Below are 25,218 nucleotides of genomic sequence, written 5' to 3' on the forward strand. Positions count from 1 at the left end.
TTTTCCATTTTCTATCAGTCATTTGAAAAGTGTTCATTCTGTATGCCATGTTTCATTCCTTTGCATATCTACCTAATTTTCCTGAGCTGCAACAACACAGTGATTGCTGGTTTTGTTACTGAAGAGCTTTTAATAACTTTTTCTTTCTTAACTATGTCTTGCCTCTGTTTCTTTTCCTCCCTAAAATTCAGAGACATGCAAATAATTCTTCTCTCACCTCACTACCACAACCTTTATGTAGGCTTCTCTCTTTCAAAGAGGTTATTCCTCTGTGTATGTAATTTCACCCTCACCTTTATCTGCTCTCATTTGCTTCTCGTACAATGCTAGCTGACTCTCTTCCTAGCCATATGGGCTAATTCCAACATAATCTAAATGACAAAAAAACAATAAACATCTGTTTTTACTGAATATTAATGGGAACAAAGATAAATGCATTTCTGCAAGTCAGGTCTGTAAAATATTCTCACTCTTCCTCTCAGATGATAAAGAAGTCTGTTCAGCAAAATTCAGTTTCTCTGGATAACATTGTGAGAGAAACACAGCTTGGAGGTTTTTGATTATGTAGATGCCTTTTGGTATAAATTCCAAGTTAGTATTTATGGGCACTGAGGCTAAACTGTAGTGGTTAGTACTGCCTTTGAGAACTGTGTTTGTAAGTGCTTGTTACAGCATGGGAGAAAAGAGGAAAAAAACCCAACAGTGTGATTTTTTGTTTGTGTTAGGATTTGATGAAGGATTTAAAAGACTTCCTGAAAAATAATCAAGAAAAGGAAGATACAGTTTGTTTTGATGTTGTTGATCCTCCTTGTAAAAGAGTCAGGCTTGAACACACCGAAGAAGGGCCTGACAATGTGAACCACAATGGAGCACTCCAGCAGATTCCTTCTGTTAATGATGAAAATACTGCAATGGAGAACTCTGCTGTGAAGGTTTGCAATGTGTGTTTGGGAATTCTTCAGGAGTTCTGTGAGGCTGACTTTGTTAAAAAGGTAAACAATGAATCCAACAAATATGCTTTTATTGGAGCTTGTGTATGTTTGTGACTTCAGTATAGACCTGGTGACTAGACCTGGTAACACCATGCAGTTAAACAATTGAAAGGTAACTGTGAAACAAACTGAGACATTTATCTGCTATGAATATTTGAAGTGTAGATGGCGCCGTTTGACTCCATTCTGCTCCTTGGCAGTATTTGCATCCCTCCTGTACAGCTGGGAAAGAAAATCTGTCTGTGTGACCATATTTTACCCAACCCTTGTCATAATACAACTTTTTAAAAAAAATATCAGTGCAGGTGCAGTAGGATGACTGCAAGGAGCATATTTTTTTAGGAAAAGGGCTAACAGATAATCTAGTTGGGAAGGTAAAGTGAAGAGGTATCAACTGCTGTGTTCTTCAGCTTAACTGCATGTTCCTCATATAGCACAACTTTTTCTTTACAGTGTACTACTATTTAGAAAGCCACAGAGAAAGAATTGAAAGGAAAGAAAGAAAGAAAGAAAATGTTTTGGTGACAAGAACAAATTGTAGATAATGGAGAAAATAGGAGAGAATGTGGGTGTAATGAGTGCTACATCACCTCTGTGCAATAAAATTGCTTATGTGACAAACTGAGTATCAGCTAGAAAAATCACATTTGCGTTTGAGATGTTTAAGAGTTTTATTAGAAAAGAATTCAGTTCAATAGCATGAATAGAACTAAAAATGGGACTAAACAGGAAGCATAATGCATAGTTTCTGTTGTTGCAGTGCATGGTACTTATTTTTTATTTCTGCTGGCATAGTATGTGTGTATATTTACAGAATCCACTTCCAAGAGTTGTTTCAGTCTTGCATTGTCATTGCTTTTGCGTAGCAATGGAAAACCTGAAAGCATTTCTAAAGGCATCATAAAGCCTGATTGTTTTATAAGGAAATTTCCTTATCTGAGATGTTGATTTCACTTTGAAAGCTCAGAATTCAACTTTCAACAGGCTCAGAATTTCAGCATTCAGTAAAATCACTGACTTTTGGATGACTTTTCCATGTGTATCTACGCTTACTTTCAGCAAGGACATTTAACCATCAGCTCTTGCTAGCCTTCAAAATATTTGTTGCATGTTTGGGTTCTTATTTTATATCCAAGGACTAACATAATTTTTAATGCTGCAGAGTGATTATGAATTAATACTCTGGGTAGCTGTTTGTTCCTGTCTTATCCCAGAACCTTAAATATTTTTATTGTAGAATTGTATGAGCTTGAGTCAGCTATTCTAGCCTTTTGTCACTGTGGTGTAATTTGTTGCACTAGGATTTTGCTATACAATTGTTCTCAGCCTTAAAAGAATGACTTTGGTAGTTTCATAATGCCATATCAATAAGGATACAATTTATTAGTATATTTTCTGTTTTTTTTTTTTAACAAAAGCTTACATTTCAATGAGTTGTGAGGGATTACTCTGGTTTGTATGTTCAGCATCTATCTGAATGTGAATTAACATGGATGTACAGTGATTACACTAGAATAAAGAATGTCCTAAAATGTTATCAACTTGGTTACATTGCTGTGGTTTAATACTAAAATTCTTCTCCTGCAGGTGTGCCAAAAGGTTAATACTGCTGACTACCAATTCACTAGTTTTGTATTTTCTGTGTCGTTACCCCCACAGCTGTCTGTCAGGGAGGTAAGTGTTTGCAGGTCAATCTTCATAACTTAAATGCATATTACAGAAAGTAACTGTGGAACGTACAAGCTGGAGGTGATTTAATTTTTAATTGCCATTGTTTAAAAAAAACAGAAAGACATGCTAGAAGTGAAATCTGCTCTCTCCTTCCTTTTTGGTGAGTATTATTTTAATTAATAAAGTGTCTGAGTCACTTCAGTTTTCATCTAGCCCAGGAGTTACTTTACATCTGAAAATCTAAAAGGGGTTTCTTTAAACCCTCAGTGTATTGTTCCCTTTGGTACAGGAGCCAGAACCGCTTTGTGGATCTTCTCAGAGAATGAACTGCACAGCTGGTGCCTTTCCTGAAATAAATTATAATTGGTAGTGCAGAATACAAATCAAGGAATTTGAAGATTAACTCTTTTAACTGCTCAGCATTTTAAATAAGAAAATGCACATTTTAATAGTCACCTGTCTTGGGCATTGTTGAAAGTCTAGATTTTTAAAACTAGTTTATAGCAGTTGTAAAACTACTGATTTTGCAGTTGTAAAACTGCTGATTTTGATGGCAATTTTAATCAAACAATTTGTTTACATTTCGATCATTTAATTACCAAAGATAATGATAACATGAAAAGGTGTATAACCCTGGGTAATTATTTTTTAATTGAGGGAGAAAGCTATGCATAGTATAGCTTGATCAATAAAATGCCAATTTTTGCTTGGTAGTGAGATGTATGATGGTCTCTTCCTTTCTTATAAATATTATGCAAAATTACTGTTCTGAAGAGCAGCATGTAAACCTTTCATAGGTGCCTGCTGTAGGAAGATGTAGAAGCATTAGTGAATATAGCAGAAAGATGGGTAGGTCTTGGATTTATATATAAGCTTATGGTGAAATCTGTTCTCACTCCACACAGTTTGGTTGTTAAACACTCTATTACAATTTTAGTGTTGATTTTTATTATTAGTTCTGGCATCTCAGACAAATGCCAATGTAATAGCTGTGTTGTGCTAACATACATTCTGCTTTTAAGCCTTATTGAACATAAGATTTTCTCCTTCCCATATGAAATTCAGCATACTTGGTGTGTTTGCTTCAGCTGCCACTGTGTCTGGTAAAATAATACCAGAACAAATTGCTTTGAGCTTTCTCTTTGGATGAACTGCTGTTATTCCCATTTGATTTTATGGTCATCCAAAAAATGAGAAGTGTCAAAAAAGCTCTTTCAGGATAGGCAAGTGTACAGATGCATGTTTGTGTGCCTGCAGTGCTCTATAAAACACCAAATGTAGATCAGACTTATTCCGACTTTATGCCTGCTATAAGCTTAGGTGTTTAAAAAAAGAGGAGCCTTATTATTTTTAGGGTAATATTGATCAGGTCTTTTGCATTTCCAGTCTCCCTTTGCTACTCATTACTGAGTCCATCCTTACTCTATTAATTATAGCCTCAGCAAGCAAAAAAAAAAAAAAAATAGTGCTGCACAGAATCTTTGGCTGGAGTCCCAGCTGCAATTCCTGGGTTATCAGGTTCTTAATACATTTCCATTATCCATCTTTAGCTGGACAGCTATAGTTTATTTAGCTTAAAAATAACTTTTTGTTTGTTTGATTGTTTTCAGTAGCTTAGCTATGTATCAGTGGAAGCAAGGAAAGAAAAATGTGGTGCTACACTTCTTCCTCTGTGTCTTAGTGGGTCTTTGCCAGCATACCTCGGTAGAGGGTGTCATTGCACCGCAGTTCTAGCTCAGGGATGTTCATCCGAACAAGGACTGGGAGTGCTTCTGTCTGATTTTGAGGCAGCCATGCATGTGAACAGAAGCCAAAAACAATAGTTTGCTTCAGAGTTTCTCTTGTTGATTGAAATCTGGATGATACACTCAGACTGTGTGCACTGGGAAAACTGACTTGGCAAATGCAGTTGGTAGAATCCCAGATTTAGTGCTTTATAATACCTTTGTCATCTAAGTGCGATAGATTATTAGTGAAATTCAGTTCTAACCTGCCCATCTGCTTGGGCATTATGCTCAAGCAAACAAACATTACTACAGTGCATGATACAACCAGAGGTGTGGGTCAGGAAATGAAAAGGTGGAATGAGATGAACTAGTAGGAAGCTCCAAAGCTCCAGATCTGTTGTCTTTGGAAGCAGTTTTTGTTCGTCTGTGAGCAGGTCTGCATTAGGAAGTTCTGCTGTCCCTTCTGTTCTCTCTCTTCAATCTTGTTAAATCTTAAAGAAGCTGTTTATGTATCTGTGCTCTAGCTGACAGGATGAAAACGGATGGTGGTGGAGAAGGAAGCTCTTTAAAACCATAGGAGTTTAATTACTACCTGTCTATCACTTAAAAAAATAGTTTTTGAAAACAGTTACTGTTTTACAGTTGCAGAAAAGCAGCAAGTAATAGAATACCTCCAGATATCTCAAATTGGTTTGTATTGAAAAGAGGTCTTTTGTTAAATTCCGCTTTTAATTCTTTGAGTGGCACTGTATAAGAACATATGCAATTTTATCATGAAAGGACACCCTGACGACAGTCTCCTTCCCATTGACCTTTTGGGTGACACACAGATTTTCTCTGACTTCTTTTCAATAAAAAAAACCAAAACAGAAACTGCCTTTTATTGCTACCTTCAACTAATTTAATTGTGACAGTTGTCATCCTGCGAAGCCTAAAATGTATGATAGGAGCTGACAAAGAGTGGGTCATAGAATCTACATTCACATATTTGTATCTGTAATGCAAAGAAACTATCACCTCTTCCCACAAGTAGGATATTTGAAATAAGTCATAAATACAGGAGTCCCAAGTTTATGTTAGACAACTATATTAGAATATGATGTGTCCTTCAAAAGGGTGACTGTTAGCTATATCTGTAGTCTCAGTTGTGATCCATCATCCTGGTACTTGCTAAAAGGACATTGATGCAAATAGCATCTGTAGTCATTCTTCCCTGTAGGACTGTGTATACCTCATCATGGAATTCCCCATCTTGAAGCTCTTTTCTAATACAGTAAAAAAATGCTGTGGTTGGGATTGCACATGGTATTTCAACTGTTGCCACTGTGATCCCTCAGATAGCATTATAATAATATCCTGCAGCTTGTAATCAATATAGTGCCTGAGCTAGTGGATTTCAGAAATATATTTGCTGTTAAGCATTGCCCTGCAGGCTTGAGCTCTGTAATGAGCATTTTTCATTTTCAAACCACTTCACAAACATAAAGTAATTATGAAGTAGAGGGATCTGCTCCCCTGCTTCAAATGCAGCTGGGAGAGAGTAGAGTGGGGGAATGAAGGCATAGGAGTAGAGGGGTTTGGCTGGCTTGGTGGTTGAATGTGATTTGTAATTTGGGATCTTTTGGCTTCTGTGCTCACAGTACCCTAATCTATTGTTTCCTCTTAATTGCAGGGGGAAAGAAATCTCTTTAATTCTTTTTAAACTTTGAAGTCAAGAGAGAGGAGATGAAATTCGACCAGTTGTCTCATTTTAGCATAGATGCTTGCAGTATTTTTCACTATTTTGAGTTGCATCCCCATAAAACAGGAAAAAGGAGTGAGGTTAGCTACCTAACCAGGTACCAGTCCTACATGTGTTTTACATCGAGGCGTATGATATTTTTTAAATTGGGATTTGTCAAATGCAGATTTCTAGACCCAGTTCTGGAGTTGTCATATTCTCTAGTTCAGAATTACGTTCAAGGAATTTCAATTGGAAGCTATTTTTAATTATGATTTTATCTGGATTATTAGGCAAACAAGGTTTTTGTGTACTTTCTGGTGCTTTGTGAAGCAGTCTTGCTCATACCCTCCACATACACAGGATAATGAATCACAGTGCATTGAGTAAGCAGTATTTCATCAATACAACTGCATTTATTTTGTTCAGTAGCATGCAGTTTTGTGTATCTAACAAACTCTGTCTTCTCTCCACAATCCCTCTTTCCTCTTAATATTTGTAACAATGTTTTAAGGATCCTCTTATTTTTTTAATTATACCAAAGGAGGGATAATAGACATTTTTTATTGAGTTCCTCTGTCAACATGTAGATCTATGATATTGTTCCTTCTGATATCGATGAAAGGATGATGTATCCTGGCTCTGCTCCTTTAAGCTTGATACATGTTTTCAAATCTCTTCATTAGAATTATTTCCTTAACAATAGTAATTCTTTTGGGAGGTTTGGGGGAAGCTTATTCTCCAAACACCAGCTATGAAGTATGAAAGACAAGGAAGGGATTTAACTTCTGAAGAATTTAAATCAGTGGTGTTTGTTACTTTTGAGATACCAACTCTTTTGAATCTGGTATAGGTGTATATGGTTGCATGACAAATGTGTGGAGTCACCTTTTTCTGACACTTTACTAGTAGCCCACAGATTGAAAAATACTACTCTTTTTTTTTTTTTTCTTTTTTTTTTCTTTTTTTTTTTTTTTTATTGGAGTTGTTTTGAGCCAAACCATTTAGTTTTTGGAATTAATCTTCAGTGATGGTGAATCTAGGTGTCCAGAATGTATATTAGCAGTAGAGGTTCTATTAGTTAAATAACATCCTTCCTGTTTTAATGTATTTTGTTACTGTTACTGGTAGAGGAAGGACTGAAAATGTTACTGTCATTGTTGCTTCGTTATAGGAAGTTTTGAGAAGAATTTTTCTCTTCTTACTAATTCCTTTTGCACTGATAGGCATTCTGTTGAAAAAGAAACATTATACAGGCCTTCTGAATACCTGTGCCCAACATCAGTTTTTTTCCCACTTAATTTAAAACCTGATAGGCCATTTAAGATCAAAGTTAAACTTCTGGTTAACTGTAGTGCACTTCACTTTACTGAAGTATGTTTTTATTGTGGTGCAGAGAATGGCAGTCACTCTTGGCCCATGCTGAGGCAAAATTTAAAGCCTAGAGCACTTAACAATTACTAATCTGAAGTAACAGATCATCTTGTAAAATCAATGTGTCAGTACAAAAAGAAGGGAGTGAGACTGCAGAGATAAGCACTCCTGAAATGTTTAGCTTCCAGAACCAAAGTCTGGGAAAGATGTGCTTTTGGAAGCTTTGGGCATAAGCAGTGTTGTTTGGAAAACTTCAGTTTCTTGATTGTTTTAAAATTTGTTCAAGTCTATTAGTTGTGCACTGATTCAGTGGCAGTTACTGCTTTGTGCTTACTTTAGAATTTTTCTGTTGTTCTTTAATAACACTGATAATAATTATTCTGCTTTTGACTCTTGTTATAATAATTGTTAATGTAGCATTGCTTAATTATTAATTGTATATAACACTGCTGAATTCCATTTCTTGGCTGGGACACCTAGGTGATGGTTCCTGGTCTTCTTTCCTGGGCAGTGTTGCATCTACACTATGCCTCCTACATTATGTTTCTTTACATATATAAGGCTGCTAAGCGAGAGGAGCAGAGTTTGAGGAAGTATTTACAATGCACAGGATGAGGGCAATCAATCAAGCATTGGAGCAGGTTGTTCAGAGAGGTGATTCAGTCTCCATCACTGGAGGTTTTCCAGAACTTATTGGGTGGAACCCTGAGCAATCTTGTCTGATTTCACAGCCAATCCTGCTATAAGCACAATATTGGCAGAGGCCTCCTGAGGTCCCTGAATTAACCTATGATAATGGGGTAATTGCACACATGTAATGCAAATACTACTTCTTGGACCCTTTGCTTAAAGACGTGTATCAGGAGCCGCTGAAGTGGCATTCACAGAATCTGTGCAAAGTGCCAGAAGGGCTAGTTTGAAATAAAAAAGGAGAATTTAAGGTTGCCCGTGGTTCTCTAATCACACCTTTAAGCCATTCCTATGTATGCAGTGTGATAAAATTGCTAATGAACTCAAGTGTTTGTACTAAAACTTCCTCCTGAGTTCTAGAATTATTCCTTCTGATCCTCAGCTTTCTCTTATTCAATCTATGTCTCAACTAAGTGGTATGCTTCAAATCAGGTGGGAATCCCCAGGGAAAGCATTTGTGGTTACCAAAACACTGAGTATTTGCTTATTTTTTATTTCCATGTCAAAAGAGTTTTCATATATTATCCATTTAAACATTTGGTTTTTTTATTGCTCTGTGTGGTAGATAACTGCTAGCTGTACTTGACAGAGGTTGTCAGTCAGTTTGTAGTTACAGCATTAATAGCAAGTTTCAGAGTGTGTTTAATGCCATGTGATCCTTTTTATTTTAAAGCTGGATAGGATTTGAAGTGAAATGCAAAGTGATGTCTTACAAATAAAATTAAACACTAGTTCTATCTTTACACTTCTAAAGCAAAACCTAAATTAAAATCCTAATAATTCCTTTTTATCCTGAGTGTTAAAAACATTTTTCCTTCTGCTAACAGTCTCTCAAATTGTTGAGAGTTTTGAGCTTTATTTCACTTGCCTTTTTCTGTTTGGTTTTTTTTTTCCCCAACTCTCTTCTTCCTGGGCATGGCTGGTGATCTATAGCGTGCTACTTGGCTGTTGGTAAAACAGGAAATGGGGTGAGTAATTTCTCTTGGCAACTCTCGTACCACCTCTATGAGAAAGTTATCCAGATTTAGAGAAGGAAAGATACTCCTACTATAACTTTTTTTCCAGCATAACAGAAATCAGAAACCATTTAATGTAGTGGATCTGCTGAGACATGTATGTTAAGAGAAAATTTTAACCAAGCAATAAATGCTATGTTTTCAAGGTCAAGACAGTTGCTTTCATGTAAAGGTACTTAAGCTAACAGTTGTGGAATATGTAAACTCCCTTCCTTTGTCCTTGGCTAAGATTTTGTCTTACTTTGTACCTTCAAAGCAAATCATAAGGAAATTAATAATCAGGATGTGCTGTTATTTTACTTTTATATTAATATTATAGCTTTCAGTGTATGTCTGACAAGACCTTCTTTCTATAGACACCCTTTGCATAAACAAATTTTGAGCAGGCAAGAAGTTGCTTTTGTAGTCTTGTTATTATACTATTGTCCAGTTTACTTGATGCTTAGGAAGGGTAATATGGCAGCTGGTTTGTTTTTTGCTTGTTTGAGTTTTTTTACCTTAACTGGGGTTTCTCATCTATTTTGCCTCATAGTGTGATTATAGCTAGGAAGTGGCACATCAGCTTGGAGTGCAGGCTGTCTCTCCAGCTGTACAGCTTTCAGTTAGCTGAATGGTCCTGAGAGGTGTTACGCTGTCATCTTTGAGCCATAGTCTTTTTGTACATGCAAGATGTAATGAAATATAAAGTTCTTCAGGTTTATATTAATAATGACTGAAAATTTTTAGACATATAATCGTGAAAAATCAGTGGTGGAGAAAGGTATTAGTGCAGTGAGCACAAGTCAAGTTTGACTCTTAAATCTCAGTGTTTTGGAATCAATGTAAATGCTCGATTCTTTGCTCTCCTCCAGGACACTCTCGTTCCTGGCCAAATGAGAACGTATTAAGAGTCTATCTGAATGGATAAATTATCTTTGTGGGCAAAAGGAAAGGAATCCAGTTGCCTCAAAGTTAGTCTGAGGATACTGAACTAGGTTTTGGTGAAAGACTTCTTGGCTTTTAACACAAACACTTATGTGGCCGCTCAAAGACCTCATCATCTCACTGATCTGGCAGAAAAACAACTTTTTTTGAGGGATTAGGATTTGCTTTAAAATGGGGTCAATGGTCTGATATTCCTTACCACGCTGCATGGTGTCAGTGTGCAAGTGCTGTCAGGACTACATGGTCAAATGCAGGGAGGAGGCAATTTAGTCCTAAATTGGCTTGAAATACTGTATGTGATGTATCGATCTTTGACAGACTATTGTGCAAGTTATTATTTCTTTATGTATGTGATCCAGAAAACTGGGCCTTTCCTGGGCAAAAGATGACATTGTTCAGCTGAAAGAAGCTTATAAGTGGATCATTCATCCCCAGCTGTCAGAGAAGTTGGATGTTCCTGCTGATGGAAAGGTATTGTATGAATAAGAAAACACTTTTTTCTCTGGTTTTTTTTTCTTCCCTCCTTTCTTTTTTTTTTTAATGTGTTTGTGTGTATAGATATTTATACACTTTTAAGGGGGAAAAAATACCCTTAGCAATTAAACAATTGCACTGTTAAACAATTGCACTGTTCTTAGTTTAACTGTAGGAGGAAGTTGAAGGAAAGTTCTTTTACCTGAATATCTCCAACTCTCAATACTGAGGGACCCAATCTTAATTTTAGTACCCATAAATCATTACATATTCTGAAACTGTCACAGAGTTTTGCTAAATCTCTTGCTCTTGGGCTGTCATTGTCCTTCCATCAGTGAGACATTTCCAGTTTTCTTATTTTCCAGGATCTCCGTTTTCTGAAGGCTAAGGAATGCTCACACATTTTTAATTTGCTCTCCTATTACTGGCAGTGCTGTTACTGCTCTGTGTGATAAACCGTTCATGTTATTAGCAAGTTAAATTCAGTGGATAAAGTATATTTCTGAAACATACTGAAAGAAGAAAGACTGGTCCTTGCTCACTTTAATGAATGCTAGAGATAGGCCTGTTGGAACCTGCAATACCTGTAAGTAGGCAGTAGAAGAGTTTTTTCAAATCCAGTTTTCAACTTTCACATTCTGACTAACATTCTTAAAGTGTTTCTGAAATGTATTTACTGAACATGGCATTCAGGTGTTCCCAAACAAATTCAGAAACACCATCATCTTGAATATAAAATTTCTGCAAATATGACCAAAATGCCTACTGAGGAGAAAGCACTCTGCAGTTTCCACTTGTCATCAGTCATAGGACTGACTCCAGAACTCGACTCACTTAGTCTTTATGTTGTTTTATCAGCTTCCATAATAATTACAGATTGTCTTTTCCCAGGAGTGCTAATTGAGAGTGCCCTTCTTGTCTTAGTGAAGAAAAAAATGTTCAGTTACCCTGAAGATGATCCAAGAAGAAACAAACTTCTGACATACCAAGTTAGCAAAAGCTCTACAACACTTTGGCACAGAGCCACTCCAGACATCACTGTGCAAGAAGCACTTGTCTAGTGCTCTTCATCTACAAGGCACTTGAATATTAGCCAATCTTTTCAATAGCCCTCTTGAGGTATTCTGGTATCTGAATAACAGAAGTAATGAGTGTTGTTTGCCCAAGGCCAAAGAGGGAATTGGGGGTAGAATTGAGATTACACTAGAGTTTCTGGTCTAGCTGTCAATCCACTAGGACATGTTGCCTTTCTTTGCCCCAAGGCCATCCAGTCATTGCAAACGAAGCCCCTGACAAAATTTTACAGTGGTGACTACTACAGGGTTTTTATCTTTGTTCCATGCTATGCACTGCTCTCCCAGAAGGTTTGTTAAGTTTAGTGACCCTAATAGGCTTTGAGCATACACTGTCTCTGACTCAGTTCCCCCTGTGCAAAATGGGGCCAGTATCTATGATGTGTAGGTCATTCGTGTTTCTGAAGTGCTCTCAGATCATCTTTGGTTACTTCAGAAATGCAAATGCTATTACGGCACACATTTAAATGTCTTTAGATGATTTGTATAATAAATGGGTTGTTTTCTCTTTTGTTTACTTCTTGACTGGTTTCCTAATACTACATTAAGGATGCTTGATGTTATCCTCCCTGTTTGTTTAACTGTTGTCTTCTTTTTTTCTTTTTATTTAGAGTTTGTTTGAAGTTAGTGTGGTCTTTGCTCACCCAGAAACAGATGAAGAATGCCATTTCCTGTAAGTTTCTCTATAATTAACAAAAGATCTTTATCAAAATATTGTGCAACATTGTTGGTTTGGGTTTGCTACAGATGAGAATATGCAGTGTTTATAAACTAGAATAGGGCCTGCATCTAATCTTCCTCTACATTCAGATAGAGATGCAGAGCTTAAAGTTATACCACCTCTGGCTAATTCTGTGCTTTAAAGCTATTAAACAGAATTATTCAGAATTTTCATTTGAACTGGTAGAAGAATATTCAGATAAACTGTTCAATTTCGGCCCTTTTCGAAGTTACAACCCTCTTCAATAAAGCTGTATAATTTTAAAAAGTAAATTCAAACCACATAGTTGCAGGTGGGAGAATCTCCTGAGGTTATTCCTAGGTTTTCTTGCTCTTAGAGGAGACATGGATAGGATGGAAGGCTTTGAAGTGAGTTAGTGACTTAATACAACTGAGCTGGTTATTTAACACAAACAGAAGTGCCCCGGCCATTACACAGGTTCAGTGGAGCATCTGCTATACACAGAAAAGCAAAACATTTCTATGAATTTAGCTACCATTTAATCTGATTTCTCAAAATCTCGCAGTAGTATATTCTGGATAATTAGGTTCACTCTTCCTGTTTGCTGATGCTTCCTGGAAAACCTAAGTTTCAACCAGTTTTATCACTTGTGCTCCTGTTGCAAGTTACATCTTAGCCTAGAAGGAGGCTCAGCATAGAATTTCTGACCTCCCCCTTACACAGTGACTTCAACTCTTAAGGCAAGATGCTGTTGTCATTTGCAGCCTTTATTTATTTCACTGATTTTACCCCTTCTTGCAATTTGTGATCATTGTTTGAATGCCCAGTTCTCTACCTTCTTGATTTTCAACAACCACATCCTTCATATGTCTTTGGGTGGAGGGATGTATGCTTGGTGACATACCTGATATTAGAAGAAATGATTACTATCATTTGCTGTACTTTTTTCCCATCCAGCTTCTTCAATACTGGACACAAAGTTGAGAAAATAGTAGGACCAAACAACAGTTCTAAAAAGTATTATCTGCAATGCTGTAAAACCACAAGTTTCTGGATCCTACATCTTTTTATTCTTATTTAATTTTACTTGGCCAGTTCTGGTTTCCTGTAGTGCTTTCCCTTCCTCTGAAACCTCTTATTTCCAGCTCATCCTTCCATTCTTTTTATGACCTTTTAAAAACATTGATGCCAGGCATGTCACGGTGCCAATGTCAGTGCTCCAAGCAGTGTAGCTGTAGAGGTGAAAGCTGTGAAGAAGTTCTGTTCCACATTCCAACTACTCAGGTTTATTCCATGTGATTTGACAATATCACTTTATTTGCCTTCTTTTTGTTGCATAGTTAAACGGCAATTAAGGTTTTACACGTTTTCCTGAAGTGACAGCATATTACATAATTTAATTACCTAGTAATTTCTCAGGTGTCAAGGCATTCTGCATATGTGAATGGCTGGCTCTGGACATATTCTGGGGCAATGGTTTGGTTTTGTTGTAACTGTAATAAATGTGATGAATATCACAGCTTTTGTAATGACAGTGATAGTTTTTTGTGGAAGCAAAGCAGGACCTTGTCTCAACCTGGAGAACTTCTCCAGGCATCTGCAATTTCTTCTCTCTCTATACATTACACAGTTATGTATAGTCAGGTGTGCTAAAATCTCCCTTGGTTTGACACGAAAGCTTGAATTGGCTCTTGTTAATTTATATATGGAGATTACGTTTAAAAGTAAAGTGATAGCTAAATTCTGAAAGAGAGAAGTTGTGATGCTTCGTATCAGAAACTGTTCAGACAAGTTGCTTGTATGGAAACAGCAGGAGCTCAGACCTGCATCCTTGCAGTCTGAAGTAGTTACAGAAGTGTTGAAAAGCACCAGTATGAAATGATAAATTGTGTTGTAGGCTAGAAATCATCTCTAATTGCATACATAAAAATTCACTAGTAGGAACAGCTTTCTCTACTGTATTCAGAAAAAGTGTTTTACTGACTTGGCTTTCACTTTCATGAAACAACCAATAGTGTCCATATTGAACACCTGGGTTTACTTTTTCTGAGGTAAATTGAATTTTCTTATCCAGAAGCAATAATTTGAATTTCTAGTTTGCAGTGTGCATTATCTAAGAACAGAAAGTAGAGATTTCAAGATGTCAGCAAATTTTGCACAGGACTTAAACATGAATCATTACCTTTACTAAGAAGGATTGGAAAGGACAGAACTTGTGTGCTTTTCCATTCCACCTCAAATCTGAGACGCATTTGTATTGGTCAGAGCAAAAAAGGTTTACACAGAGTTGTCCATGATTTCTCTTTAGATCAAGCAACACACACCTGCCAACTGTTTTTTAGGATACAGTTAATTTTTGAACCTGCTCTGTGCAAAGCTGTGGAAGTGAAATACTGGGCATATTGGTACAAAGACTATGTACATATTTGCTTGTAAGTCAGACTGTTGGTCTGTGTGTGTTTGTTTCTTTTTCTGAAAGAGTAGCAGCTAATTTTCATTTCTGTATTTAGAGCCACAGCTTGTCCAGACTGTTTCAAACCAGCGAAGAACAAACAGGTAGGATCTCATAATTGTTGCATTTCTTCCTTGACATTCAGAATTTCACAGCAGTAGCTCCAACAAAGAACTTATCTGTGTATTAAGTCTGTGTTTAATGTCTGGTTTTCTTTCATCAGAAATATCTCAATTTTTCAGTTTTCTGAAAATAAGGTTATGTCCTTTATTCACTTAACATTTCTCTGCTTAGGAAAACTAAGGGCTTAGAGCTTTTCTTTAGGTTATTTGTTTTTCAGATTGCCTAAAGGCCATAATTTTAGGATTTAATATCTAGGAATTTGATTGTCATGCATTAGTAGTAGCATAAAAGATGATCCTCAAGTTCTCTGTAGGTGAAACAGTTCATGTAAGTCACATGAAGAAGATGAGACTCTGCAGTTGAAAGAGAGTATTCACATTTCATGTCCTCTGATATGAATGAAACACACAGTGCATGCAGGATGGTTTCATTCTGTCTACCTCTGGAGTGGAGCAGGAAAGAAAAGGGACCTTGCCACTGGTTGCAGGCCCTGAGCACATGCACATAGTTATTGGTGGAGAAGAGGATATGTAAGAATAAAAAAACAGTTGAAGAGACACTGATACAAGTAGGACACAGTGGGTGTGATCAGAAGGAGAGCTTCTATCAGAAGCCCATGCAAGGCCTTTTATTCTTTCTGATGAAGAGTCTACCAACATTTGGCTGACCCAGGAATTCTGCTTACTCTACTCCACCTGACCTATAAATGCAAGAATGCAAGTCTTTTTTTTTTTTTTTTTTTTTTTTTTTTTTTAAAGATTGTATTGTTACAGCTTGTGTCATTGGTTTCCTTTGAAAGGGGGAAAAACCTGCCATATGAAGTTTAACCAGCAGGACCTGTCTGTTAAAACCACACAGGCAACAAGGTGTAGGGGAGTCTAAAGGAAAAATACCAGCACTGAAGGAAGAACCCTTGAAGGTTCATCCTTACAAAGAAGCTGTGCTTGAAGCTAGCTCCAAGGGCTAGAGAAGTGGTATAAAAACTGGGTTCTAAGTAAAAATTTGTTATTTATTTATTTATTTAAACCTGCTGTTAAGTTAAGGGTTTTCCCACTCATCTGTGAGGAAGGGAAGTGCTATTATTTCTAGTTTATGCTCAAAAGAAGAAAGACCAGCTTTATCTGAAGGTATCCAGAAACTCTGTGTTAGAGCAAATTGTTCCAAACAGCGACCTGGTATTTTTCACTGTTTCTTCCAAAACTTCAATCCAGTTTGCAAAAAAGATGGCCACCCAAGACAGTCATGAGACTAGAACATGTCCCCTAGAAAGAGGCTGAGGAACCTGAGTTTGCTCAACCTGGAAAAGAGAAGCAGAGAAATTTTTGTGGAGTGCCCAGCTGCATCTCCTCCTAGTACTAACAGAGGGGTCATGGAGAACAAAGGAAGCCAGGCTGTTTGTCATGGTGCATGATGGAACGCTGAGAGACAGTGGACATGAGTTGAAATGAGAGGTTCAGAGTAGATATAAAAAAAGCTTTTTACCATGAGGACAGTCAGACAGTGGAGCAGGTACACGGAGAGGGTGTGAAAGCTTCATCCTTGGAGGATTATAAGACGTGACTGAATAAAACCTTTGGCAGTACGGTTTGTTTCCATGGTCTGGTAACTGCAGCAGTAGTGAATCAAGGGTTGAACTTGATGATCTCTGAGGTCCCTTCCAACCCAGCCAATTCTGTGGTTCTGTGGTTCATAGATGACCTTGCTTTGATTAGGAGGTTCATTTAGGGACCTTTTATTGTCCTCAGCCTTCCTAAAGTAGAAGTCCACCTCACCTGTTAAAACACTTGCTGCTTCTGCTCTGGGAGTCTGAATTCTGTGTTTTCTGCCTTAGCCCCTCCTGAGTTAGCAGCAGCAGCACCTGTCTGTGCTTAGAGGATGGTAGTCATGTCTCCTGCCACTATTGTACTATTATTATGACTTTTATTATTACTTCACTCTTGTGAACTGATGAAGCTTTGGATGTTGAAGTTGCTTTCCATGCAGAGGTGGGGAACTGCCAAGCCCAATTGTTCAGAGCCCTTACTTCTAAGTATGAAGGAACTTTTGAACTTTACAGAGAGATATCTACTCCACAGTATTACTTTCAGAAGTATTAACTGCCTACTGTCACTGAGATAAAAGCTGGGGCTTGGGTATACTTAATTCTTGAAAATGAAGGAGCTGGTTTTGGTTTCTGCTCATGGATATAGGATTCTGTTTCTAACCTATTTTGCAAATTTGGACCTGAGCTCCCAAGCACTCTTTTTTCTCTTGCTTTTCCACACTGCATATCATCTGAAATAAAACAGTTTACAAAGACATGCTTAGCATTTCTCTCAGCTAACCCAGGGGTGGGCTTAGCAATTGAATATTCTGAGGAGCTGGAATAGGTTTATGGCAGTAACTTTAGACCTGCTGAAAGTTAGTGGCACTTTTTATTTTTCTGTGTAAAAAGAGAGTGAGAAAACATATACTTCTGTTTGTATATGTCTTCTAGAAACAAAGGGACAAACCTTCATTTCATAACTAAGTAACAGTTATGTTCCAGTCTGCCAGCTCTCTTAGTTGTATTGCTTTCATGTTGTGAATAAAGTTAATTGAGTAGGTTTTGGCGAAATTACTTGGTTTTCTTTGTTGCCCTGTTAAAGTTAGGCTTAAGATCACAGAGGTATAGGTGGTATAGGTATAAGAAAAATAGTACAAGATCATGGTGGTATAGGTATAAGAAAACACAAAACACAAGTGAAAAAACTGTATTATGAGAAGTGTACGGTATAAAAGTTTTAGGACTTTTTTCTTATTTAGGCATATCCTTTAAGCTTCCCTTAGATCTTGACTGATATTTTTTATTTCACTTTATTTAGTCTGTTTTCACTAGGATGGCAGTTATAAAAGCTCTAGAGAAGATAAAAGAAGAGGATTTTCTTAAGTAAGTATATACTGAAACTAGTTCTTAGTACTGTGATTTTTTATAATGTTAGGATAGAGAGAAAAATATTAAGTAGTGGCTGTTTAAATTCTGCCAGTTTCCTGGTTAGAATGTGTTGTGTATTTAATTCTCCTGGTAATAAAAGGTCATTCCAGGTCTTTTATTTAAAGAGTAACCTTAAAATGCTTAAATTAAACCATAGAGGATGGAAAAGTGGACATGACACAATTGATGGTCATTTCCCCATTAATGAAAGAGCTTCACTGGTTTGTTATCTCAGGAGCTGCACAGAGGAGAAATTGTGGGAGCTGCAGTTCTGCTCTGTGCTTTGGCAGATTGTCACTGCAGATCCATGGGCTGGCACAGGATTTGGAATGGTTAGAAGTGAAAACACTTTCTTGTACCATTGCCAGTCATTTACATACAGGAATCTTCATGCACATTTCCAAAAACACAGAAGAGATTTAGAAATCATGGACCTTCCTTATGTATTTTGAATCATAGTGTCTTCAGGGTGAACTTCTCTTCACAAGACTTTTTTCCATATTTCAAAAATGTTAGGAGTTCAGTTGTAAAAAAACACTGAGTGCTGTAATATGGTAAAAATCACAAGCAGTGGGAAGACATCAGTAGACACTTTCTCTGTAGTTCCTTGTGCTTGATTGCATCGAGTCTTCACAGTTCTTCTTTGATTCCCAGCAAAGATTTAGTATGGAATCCTGAAGATGGTTTTTCTGTAGTATTTAGTTTCACTATAGCCATAGTGTAGTGCCTCTTTTTAGCATACCTTAGAGTGTTATACTTTGATAATGTTCAATGACAGGTTGACATTTGCAGTTTTTGGCAATGCAGTGTTCTTGATTTGCTTAGTGTTTATCCATATCTTGGTGTTCCAGTTTTTAGTGTGAATATTGAGTTTATACTGAAGCTGTGTTTTGTGTAAGTTGTCAACTTTCATGCCACTATTGTTACAGTGATGCTCTGTCATATTCTGGTTTTACTAGTATTTTTTAATATTGTTTTTATACAGGCATTTTCCATGTCCCCCTAGTTCACCAAAGAACTTCTGTGTTGCTCTGGATATTCAGTGCAATAATGGTGCAGTTTTTGTGGCTGGTAAAGTGATCCATTTATTTGCTTCTGTGTTGTCTTAAACATAACTTTGTAATACTGCCTCAAGACCTGTAAGATTCCTGCTATTTATTAATTTCTGTAATTAAGTACAAGGAGCAAAGAAACGAATCTACCTACCAAGAGTTTTCTGAAGACATTATTTTGTCAAAGTTAGAAATTACAGATCAGCGTGCTAAAATCAAAACAATTTTCCTGCTCTTAAACTGTGAATTTAAACTTGGAGATGGTGTGTGGTGGAATGTGGAAAGAGGAGGAAAGAGGAGTGGGAGCTGCAGGCAGCTGTGTCAGGCCAAGGATGGATTCCCATGGTGAGAGGTGCAGGAGGGAGCACATCACTGACAATCTTGGAAGATCCTGATTTTCCCTGCTGTTGTTTTCCTTTCACTTTGAAGGAGGGAAGAAATCTCTCTTCTAGGCACACCTTAGGGTGATGTGATGATTTAAAACAACCTTCTTTGTGTTCCTGCTTATTAAGGGGACTTAGCTATGAGGAGTTGATGAGGAATTTTGTCCTGTTCTTACAGCTTGCTATTTCTTTTGCAAAGCCTTTATCCCTGCAAATCCTGCACTTGCAGTATGTCCCCTCATGATAAGTACATGGTTTGGGAAAGGCACTTCTGCACTATATGAGCTCCGTTGCTGTTTTCTTCCTTGGATTTTGATTTGGAATCAGAAGTTTTCACTATCTGAATTTATTTGCATATTATTCTATCCAAAAAGGTCAATCTTAATCTAATTAGTAGTATTAATTATTAATTAACAAATCAATATTAATAAAGGTTTAATTTTGGAAAGCTTTTCATTTGTCCCTTCCAAACCAAGATAGCATCCAAAATAACCAGGTTAGACAGGTAATGTAGCAACACTTGGTATCCCAGAACTGAGATAATTCAACTTTAGCAGCTGCCTTCAAAGGGTATCTACCCTTCCCCCCAATCCTGTATATAGGCAACTGCATATTTAAATATATGCAGTTTATTTAAAACAAACAAACAAACAGCAACTACAATTTTAATCCAGCATGCTATTTTTAAAAGGATGGTATAAATTTGGAAAGGAAAATGTAAAATGAAAATAAAAAAAGGAAAAAGTGAGTGTTCTTATGGGAGGCTTGTTGATGTTCTATACATACCAGTTTTGGGGTTTTTTTTATTACTGATTAGACAGTTAGGTGGACATTTTCATGAATCCAAGATAACCAGTGTCTTCTAGCCTTTTCCAAATACAGTTTTATTTCAGGTTGTTTTGTTGGATGAATTTATTACAATTCATCTGTATGGAGAAAAAGGCAGAGGATTAGTTTTCTACATGTAGTTTATTACTGGTTTTGCAATTTATAGTTCATAACTTTGTTTAAACTAAACCAAAAAAAGATCAGATCTGTCAAGCAGGATGTTGTCTTTAATTATTGAATAATTAAATCCAGAGTAGAAGAACTTACTGAGTACAGTGCAGTTATTCTGTTATTACAGTAGTTTAAGTGAGATGAGTTCTTAACTTGTAAGCACTGTTTCAGAGGTGGTATTGCCTTGTTGACCTTACCTTTGGTGTTCAACAAACACTTCATCTTTATTTTAAACGTTCAGGAGAAGCTGTCAAACCAAGAAACGCCTGTGTTTTTTTTAACCCGCTCTTGTTCAGATGAAAAGCTAAAATAATTAAAATGGAGAGTTAAGAGGAAATTTTTTTTCCTTTTTCCGTTTTATGGAGAGAGAATTTAGCAGTGTGAAGCTGAGTTCTGAATGATTAGTCATAGTTCTTTTTTTATTTGCCCCAGTGAAATAGAATTAGTCAGTTCCTCCACTTGTTTGTGTGAGTTTTTCTGCAGATCAAAGTGCAGGAAGGAAACATTGTTAGAAATAGGAAAATATGATATTGAAAATGAAAAAAAAAATTGAGATGAGAGAGGTGCAGTATAATGTGCATAGCTACTTTGAACTTCTTTATTTTCTATATGCAAGGTTTCAAGTTGAAACTTGTTTGTACAGCGGGGTTACTGTTTGTTCTTTATGAATGAGTTCCTTGCTTTGTGCATGTTTTCACTTCTTATAAAACCTGTCAATAAGAGAGCTCATCTGGGTCAGAGCTGTTCTTTGATTGTAGCCGTAATGTCATGGGAGACACATGTGACATAACACAAGCCTATGACTGGAATCAGTCAGAGGATGGCAATCTCTTTACATGCCAGCTTTTTGAGGTTCTTGAAATTTGTACTAGTTTATTGAGACATGTTGCTCGCATGGTTTTCCTTGTGATGCCAAAGCATTTTAGTTTGGGTTTCTTTTGTTAAACCTTCAGACAATGGCAGAACCTGGACTGAAACCTGAACAGTGGGGTGTGAGAATGTCTTCGCTTGGGGCATGTATACACTGGTGGACAGGTACATAGGTAGCACTAGTTTAGTCCATGGCAAGCTGGTTAGAGACCATAGTCTGATTTTAAAAATATTTTTTTCATTTGAAACTAAGTTGACTCAGACTAGTCACTGGAACCTCGTGATTTTCATTCCCAGGATTGTCAGGCTATACACAGTTTTGTTTCTATGTTTATAGCTGGAGGTGTGACCACAACAGGCTCTCCAAGCCTGCCTTTAAGTTGATCATCTTAAGAGACTGAAACTTGTAGGCACAGCAACGTGCATTTTGTACTGCTGCTGTAATGCTGTTGCCATAAAACAAGTTCAAGCCTGTAAATTTCTTTTCACAAGTCTCTGATGAAAGTTCATTGTGTTGTGCTGTGAAATACTGGAGCTTTTGTGGATTGTTTCAGAGTTATTACAGATAACATAGTTGTTTTTTACAGGAAGATACAATAAATATTCAAGGAATTTACCTCAGACTCCCTGGATTATTGATGGGGAACGCAAGCTGGAATCTTCAGTGGAAGAACTGATTTCAGAGCATCTAATGGCAGAATTCAAAGCAGATAGTAAGTATCGAGAATATCTTTTACCATATTTATTTTCATCATTAGTAGAGTATTTTTTCTTAGTAGCTACTCATCTAATACTGTGTAATGGAAAAAAAAATTCCTATGTTTCTTTATCTGTCTCTTAGCCTTCCAAGTCAAAGCTTGTAAACTTTTTTTAGCTATGATCTGTGTATAAATAGATGACTGCTTTGTTTTATACAGTATCTCTTACCTTCTGAAATATCTCCTGAGTTGATCTGATGACGCAAATATTAGGGTTTTATGTGGTACTATTTTTGCCTAGCTATACTTCTTAACACTTAGTAATTCATAAAATTACTTGAAACGAGATGATTTTTGCCATCAGCATTCCATAATATCTGCCTGGCCTTCAGCACCTTCAATTTCTTACTTTGAGAAATTTATTTCCTTCAGTGCATAGATTTCTACAAGCTAAATGCTTATACAGGGATTATCCAGAGGAAATAATTACATCATCTGTCATCTACTGGATATGGAATTAAGAGATCTAGAAGGCCCAAGGAAAAATCACATTAAATATAAGCAAAATATTTAAATATTAGAAAAAAAAAAGCTACCTTTCCCTCCTCTCTTCCCTCTTCACAGTGGATGTGTTACTCTGAACACTAGGAAAATTCTCAAACTCTGTCTTTGGGACAGGCAGTAAGTAATCCCTGATTTCATCTTGCAGAATTAGGATACCAGGAGTGCATGTGCAGTAATGTTAAAAAGAGATATTAACCAAACACCATAGACCATTGCCAGTAGCTCAAGGGAAGTCATCCTTCCCCTTTTATCAGCCCTGGGAAGACACATCTGGAGTACTGGGTCCAGTTCTGGGCTCCCCAGTAAGACACAGACATACCAGAACAAGTCCAGAAAAGGCCTGTAAAGATGATTAGGGGTCTGGAGCATTCTTAACTGAGAAAATTCTGATTGTACAATGAAAATACACTGTCATGACCATGAAAGGTAGTTCTGAAGTTGCAATAAAATGACCACATAAATGAGATAATAACAACTGAGGAAATCTGTGTTTCCTAGGGAGGAAAAAATTTTGAAACCATCAGTTTTTTAGAGACCCTTTGGAATAGAGCTGCAAAGTTACTTCCAGTACTGATTTTGGGTTCCCATTCCTCCTTTAGGCAATGCTCAAAGGTGGAAGGAGTATGAGAAAGGAAGCTAAATACCCAAGAGTACATTTCTGTAACTTGAAAAGTGGAAAAAACAAATATAGAGGTTACATTTCAGTTTTGACTTGAATTTTCTTCCTCTTTTGTCCAGGTGTATGTGACCAGCAGAAATGTCTCTGAAATGTTTGGAAACCACTGGGCATATTTAGGATAAAAAGTTGTGTTTTGGAGGAAGACAGCTTAGTGTGATTTTACTCATAGACTTGAATTAGACTAGTTAAGAAATAAGCAAAAATAGTAAGTAGAATTCCTTTAGGACAGTGCTGCTTTTTTTTTTTTTGATACATTCAGGGTTATAGCAGTCTCAGTCAGGCCATGGAACTAGGAGTGCTCTTCAAAAAAACTTGTGAACCTGATGCAATAAACAGTAACTGTCACGGATTTGTTTATATATAGCACAGGCTTCATTTTATTAAGATAGGTCTTCAGAGTGTATTTGCAAACAAAAAAGTTTAGAAAGAAAATAGTTTACCTTTTAGAAGCTGTAGAGAGTATTAAAACTGCAAAATAAAAATCTCACCTTCCTTATTCAAATCTGTTGTAGGCTTTAATTTTTCTTCCTCTGGAAGAGAAGATGTGGATGTAAGAACACTTGGCAATGGTAAGGCTTGGAACAACCCTTGTGAAACCAAACAAAATGGTTGACTGAAGCCACTCTAATAGATCTTGCTGAATGCTGAGTCCATAAGCATCTAACCAGGCATGCTTGGAAATTTTATCTTGGAAATATTTTAGTGATATTTATGTATTTATTTCCAAAGACTGAACACCTTTATAAAACAAAGAAAAAGAGGAACCCATTTTCGGTGTTGTTGGCTGCACAGATGCATGGATCTTCATAGCTTGTCAGGAGTATTTTATTTAATTCACTCCTATTTTTAGACCATTTATTCAAACTGATTGCTATCCTGTTCTCTGTTGGGTCCTTCTACTTTGCCTCATTGTCACTGGGGAGTGGGGAAGCCTTATTTTCTTTTTCAGTTTGGGTCCTTTATAAAGGTCAGTTGGCCTTCCAATATGCTGAAGCTCCTATAGCCAAAGGAGGAGGGGAAGAAAAAGTAAAAATTAACACTGATGTTTTCCAGTTGCTGTCTGATTTGTGATGTAGTTCTTGGCATTGGTTATACTAGGGATTGTTCCTGGCCCTGAACACAGAAAGTACAGCTATTGCAACAGATGTTTAGCTGAGGGAGCGGGATTTAACATTGTCTTGCACCTGGGCATTGCTGTAGGTGACAGAAAATAAGCTAATTAACTTTTTTCTTATTTTATTTTTTAATTAGCACAGACTTGTACAAGATGTCTTCTGGGAAGTTGTAATTTGCACTTACTGCTGATACTGGGGTTTAGTAGCCAAAAAAAGTCCCTTGTTTCTTTCTTTCCATATGATGCCACATCCCTAAACCCGCAAGTCCTATCCCTGTTTGCATAATGGCAGACAATCTTCACACCTTCCAACCTTGCTGCATAAATTCAAACGTTAATCTAGAACAACATGTTTTTATGTTTTATGACTGTGCGTGTTGCCAGGAAGGCCCTTTGCAATTGAGCTTGTGAATCCTCGTAGAATACATTTTACTGCTGAGGATATGAAGGGACTTCAGCAGGTAAATCATTTGCACCTCATGGAACTCGTAAAGCATGTGTTTCTTCTTTAACTGAGCAGTTTTGCTAACTGATTCTTTTTTAAATTACACAGACAATTAATAACTCTTCAGACAAAATACAGGTTCGAGATTTACAGCTTGTCACCAGGTCAGTATTTATCACGGGGATTTCAAAGAGATGCTTCAAGAGTTTTGCAAGCATTCTTGCTCTCAGAATTATATAATCATGCTTATGTTATGTGAGTAAATTAATTTCTTGTCTTTAGAGAGGCAATTGGTCGTATGAAGGAAGGTGAAGAGGAAAAGACAAAGACCTATAGTGCCTTAATATGTACAGACAAAGCAATACAGAAAGAAGATATTGCATTTCTAGATGATATCAAGGTATCTGTAGCTCTTTTTGCTTATTTAAATAGTACCCGTGCTGCTGCCCAAGGGGAGAGTTTATATGCCATAGACATATCTCTTTGTTGTTTTCTTTTTTCTTGGATCAGGGTTCCTCTTGCTATAAGGGACTCCCTTATAGT

At 36.9% G+C, this 25,218-nt stretch overlaps 1 protein-coding gene across 4 annotated transcripts in view; it reads left to right on the forward strand.

Moving 5' to 3' along the window:
- PUS10 (pseudouridine synthase 10) overlaps window positions 1-25,218 on the forward strand; it is a 34,843-nt gene that overhangs the window by 2,936 nt on the left and 6,689 nt on the right. For 3 of the 4 annotated variants that reach the window (XM_030446686.1, XM_030446687.1, XM_030446689.1), the window contains exons 3-15: window positions 726-992; window positions 2,580-2,666; window positions 9,108-9,142; window positions 10,474-10,585; window positions 12,273-12,334; window positions 14,854-14,899; window positions 17,762-17,826; window positions 18,857-18,942; window positions 21,763-21,888; window positions 23,629-23,685; window positions 24,615-24,691; window positions 24,784-24,839; window positions 24,958-25,075. In XM_030446686.1, the coding sequence (XP_030302546.1) occupies window positions 726-992; window positions 2,580-2,666; window positions 9,108-9,142; window positions 10,474-10,585; window positions 12,273-12,334; window positions 14,854-14,899; window positions 17,762-17,826; window positions 18,857-18,942; window positions 21,763-21,888; window positions 23,629-23,685; window positions 24,615-24,691; window positions 24,784-24,839; window positions 24,958-25,075 (1,194 nt within the window). The remainder of the gene's footprint in view (window positions 1-725; window positions 993-2,579; window positions 2,667-9,107; window positions 9,143-10,473; window positions 10,586-12,272; window positions 12,335-14,853; window positions 14,900-17,761; window positions 17,827-18,856; window positions 18,943-21,762; window positions 21,889-23,628; window positions 23,686-24,614; window positions 24,692-24,783; window positions 24,840-24,957; window positions 25,076-25,218) is intronic. The other variant, XM_030446690.1, reaches the window with a different exon arrangement.

The sequence above is a fragment of the Calypte anna genome, chromosome 3 (genome assembly GCF_003957555.1).
Source record: "Calypte anna isolate BGI_N300 chromosome 3, bCalAnn1_v1.p, whole genome shotgun sequence".
In the NCBI taxonomy this organism is placed as follows: Eukaryota; Metazoa; Chordata; class Aves; order Apodiformes; family Trochilidae; genus Calypte; species Calypte anna.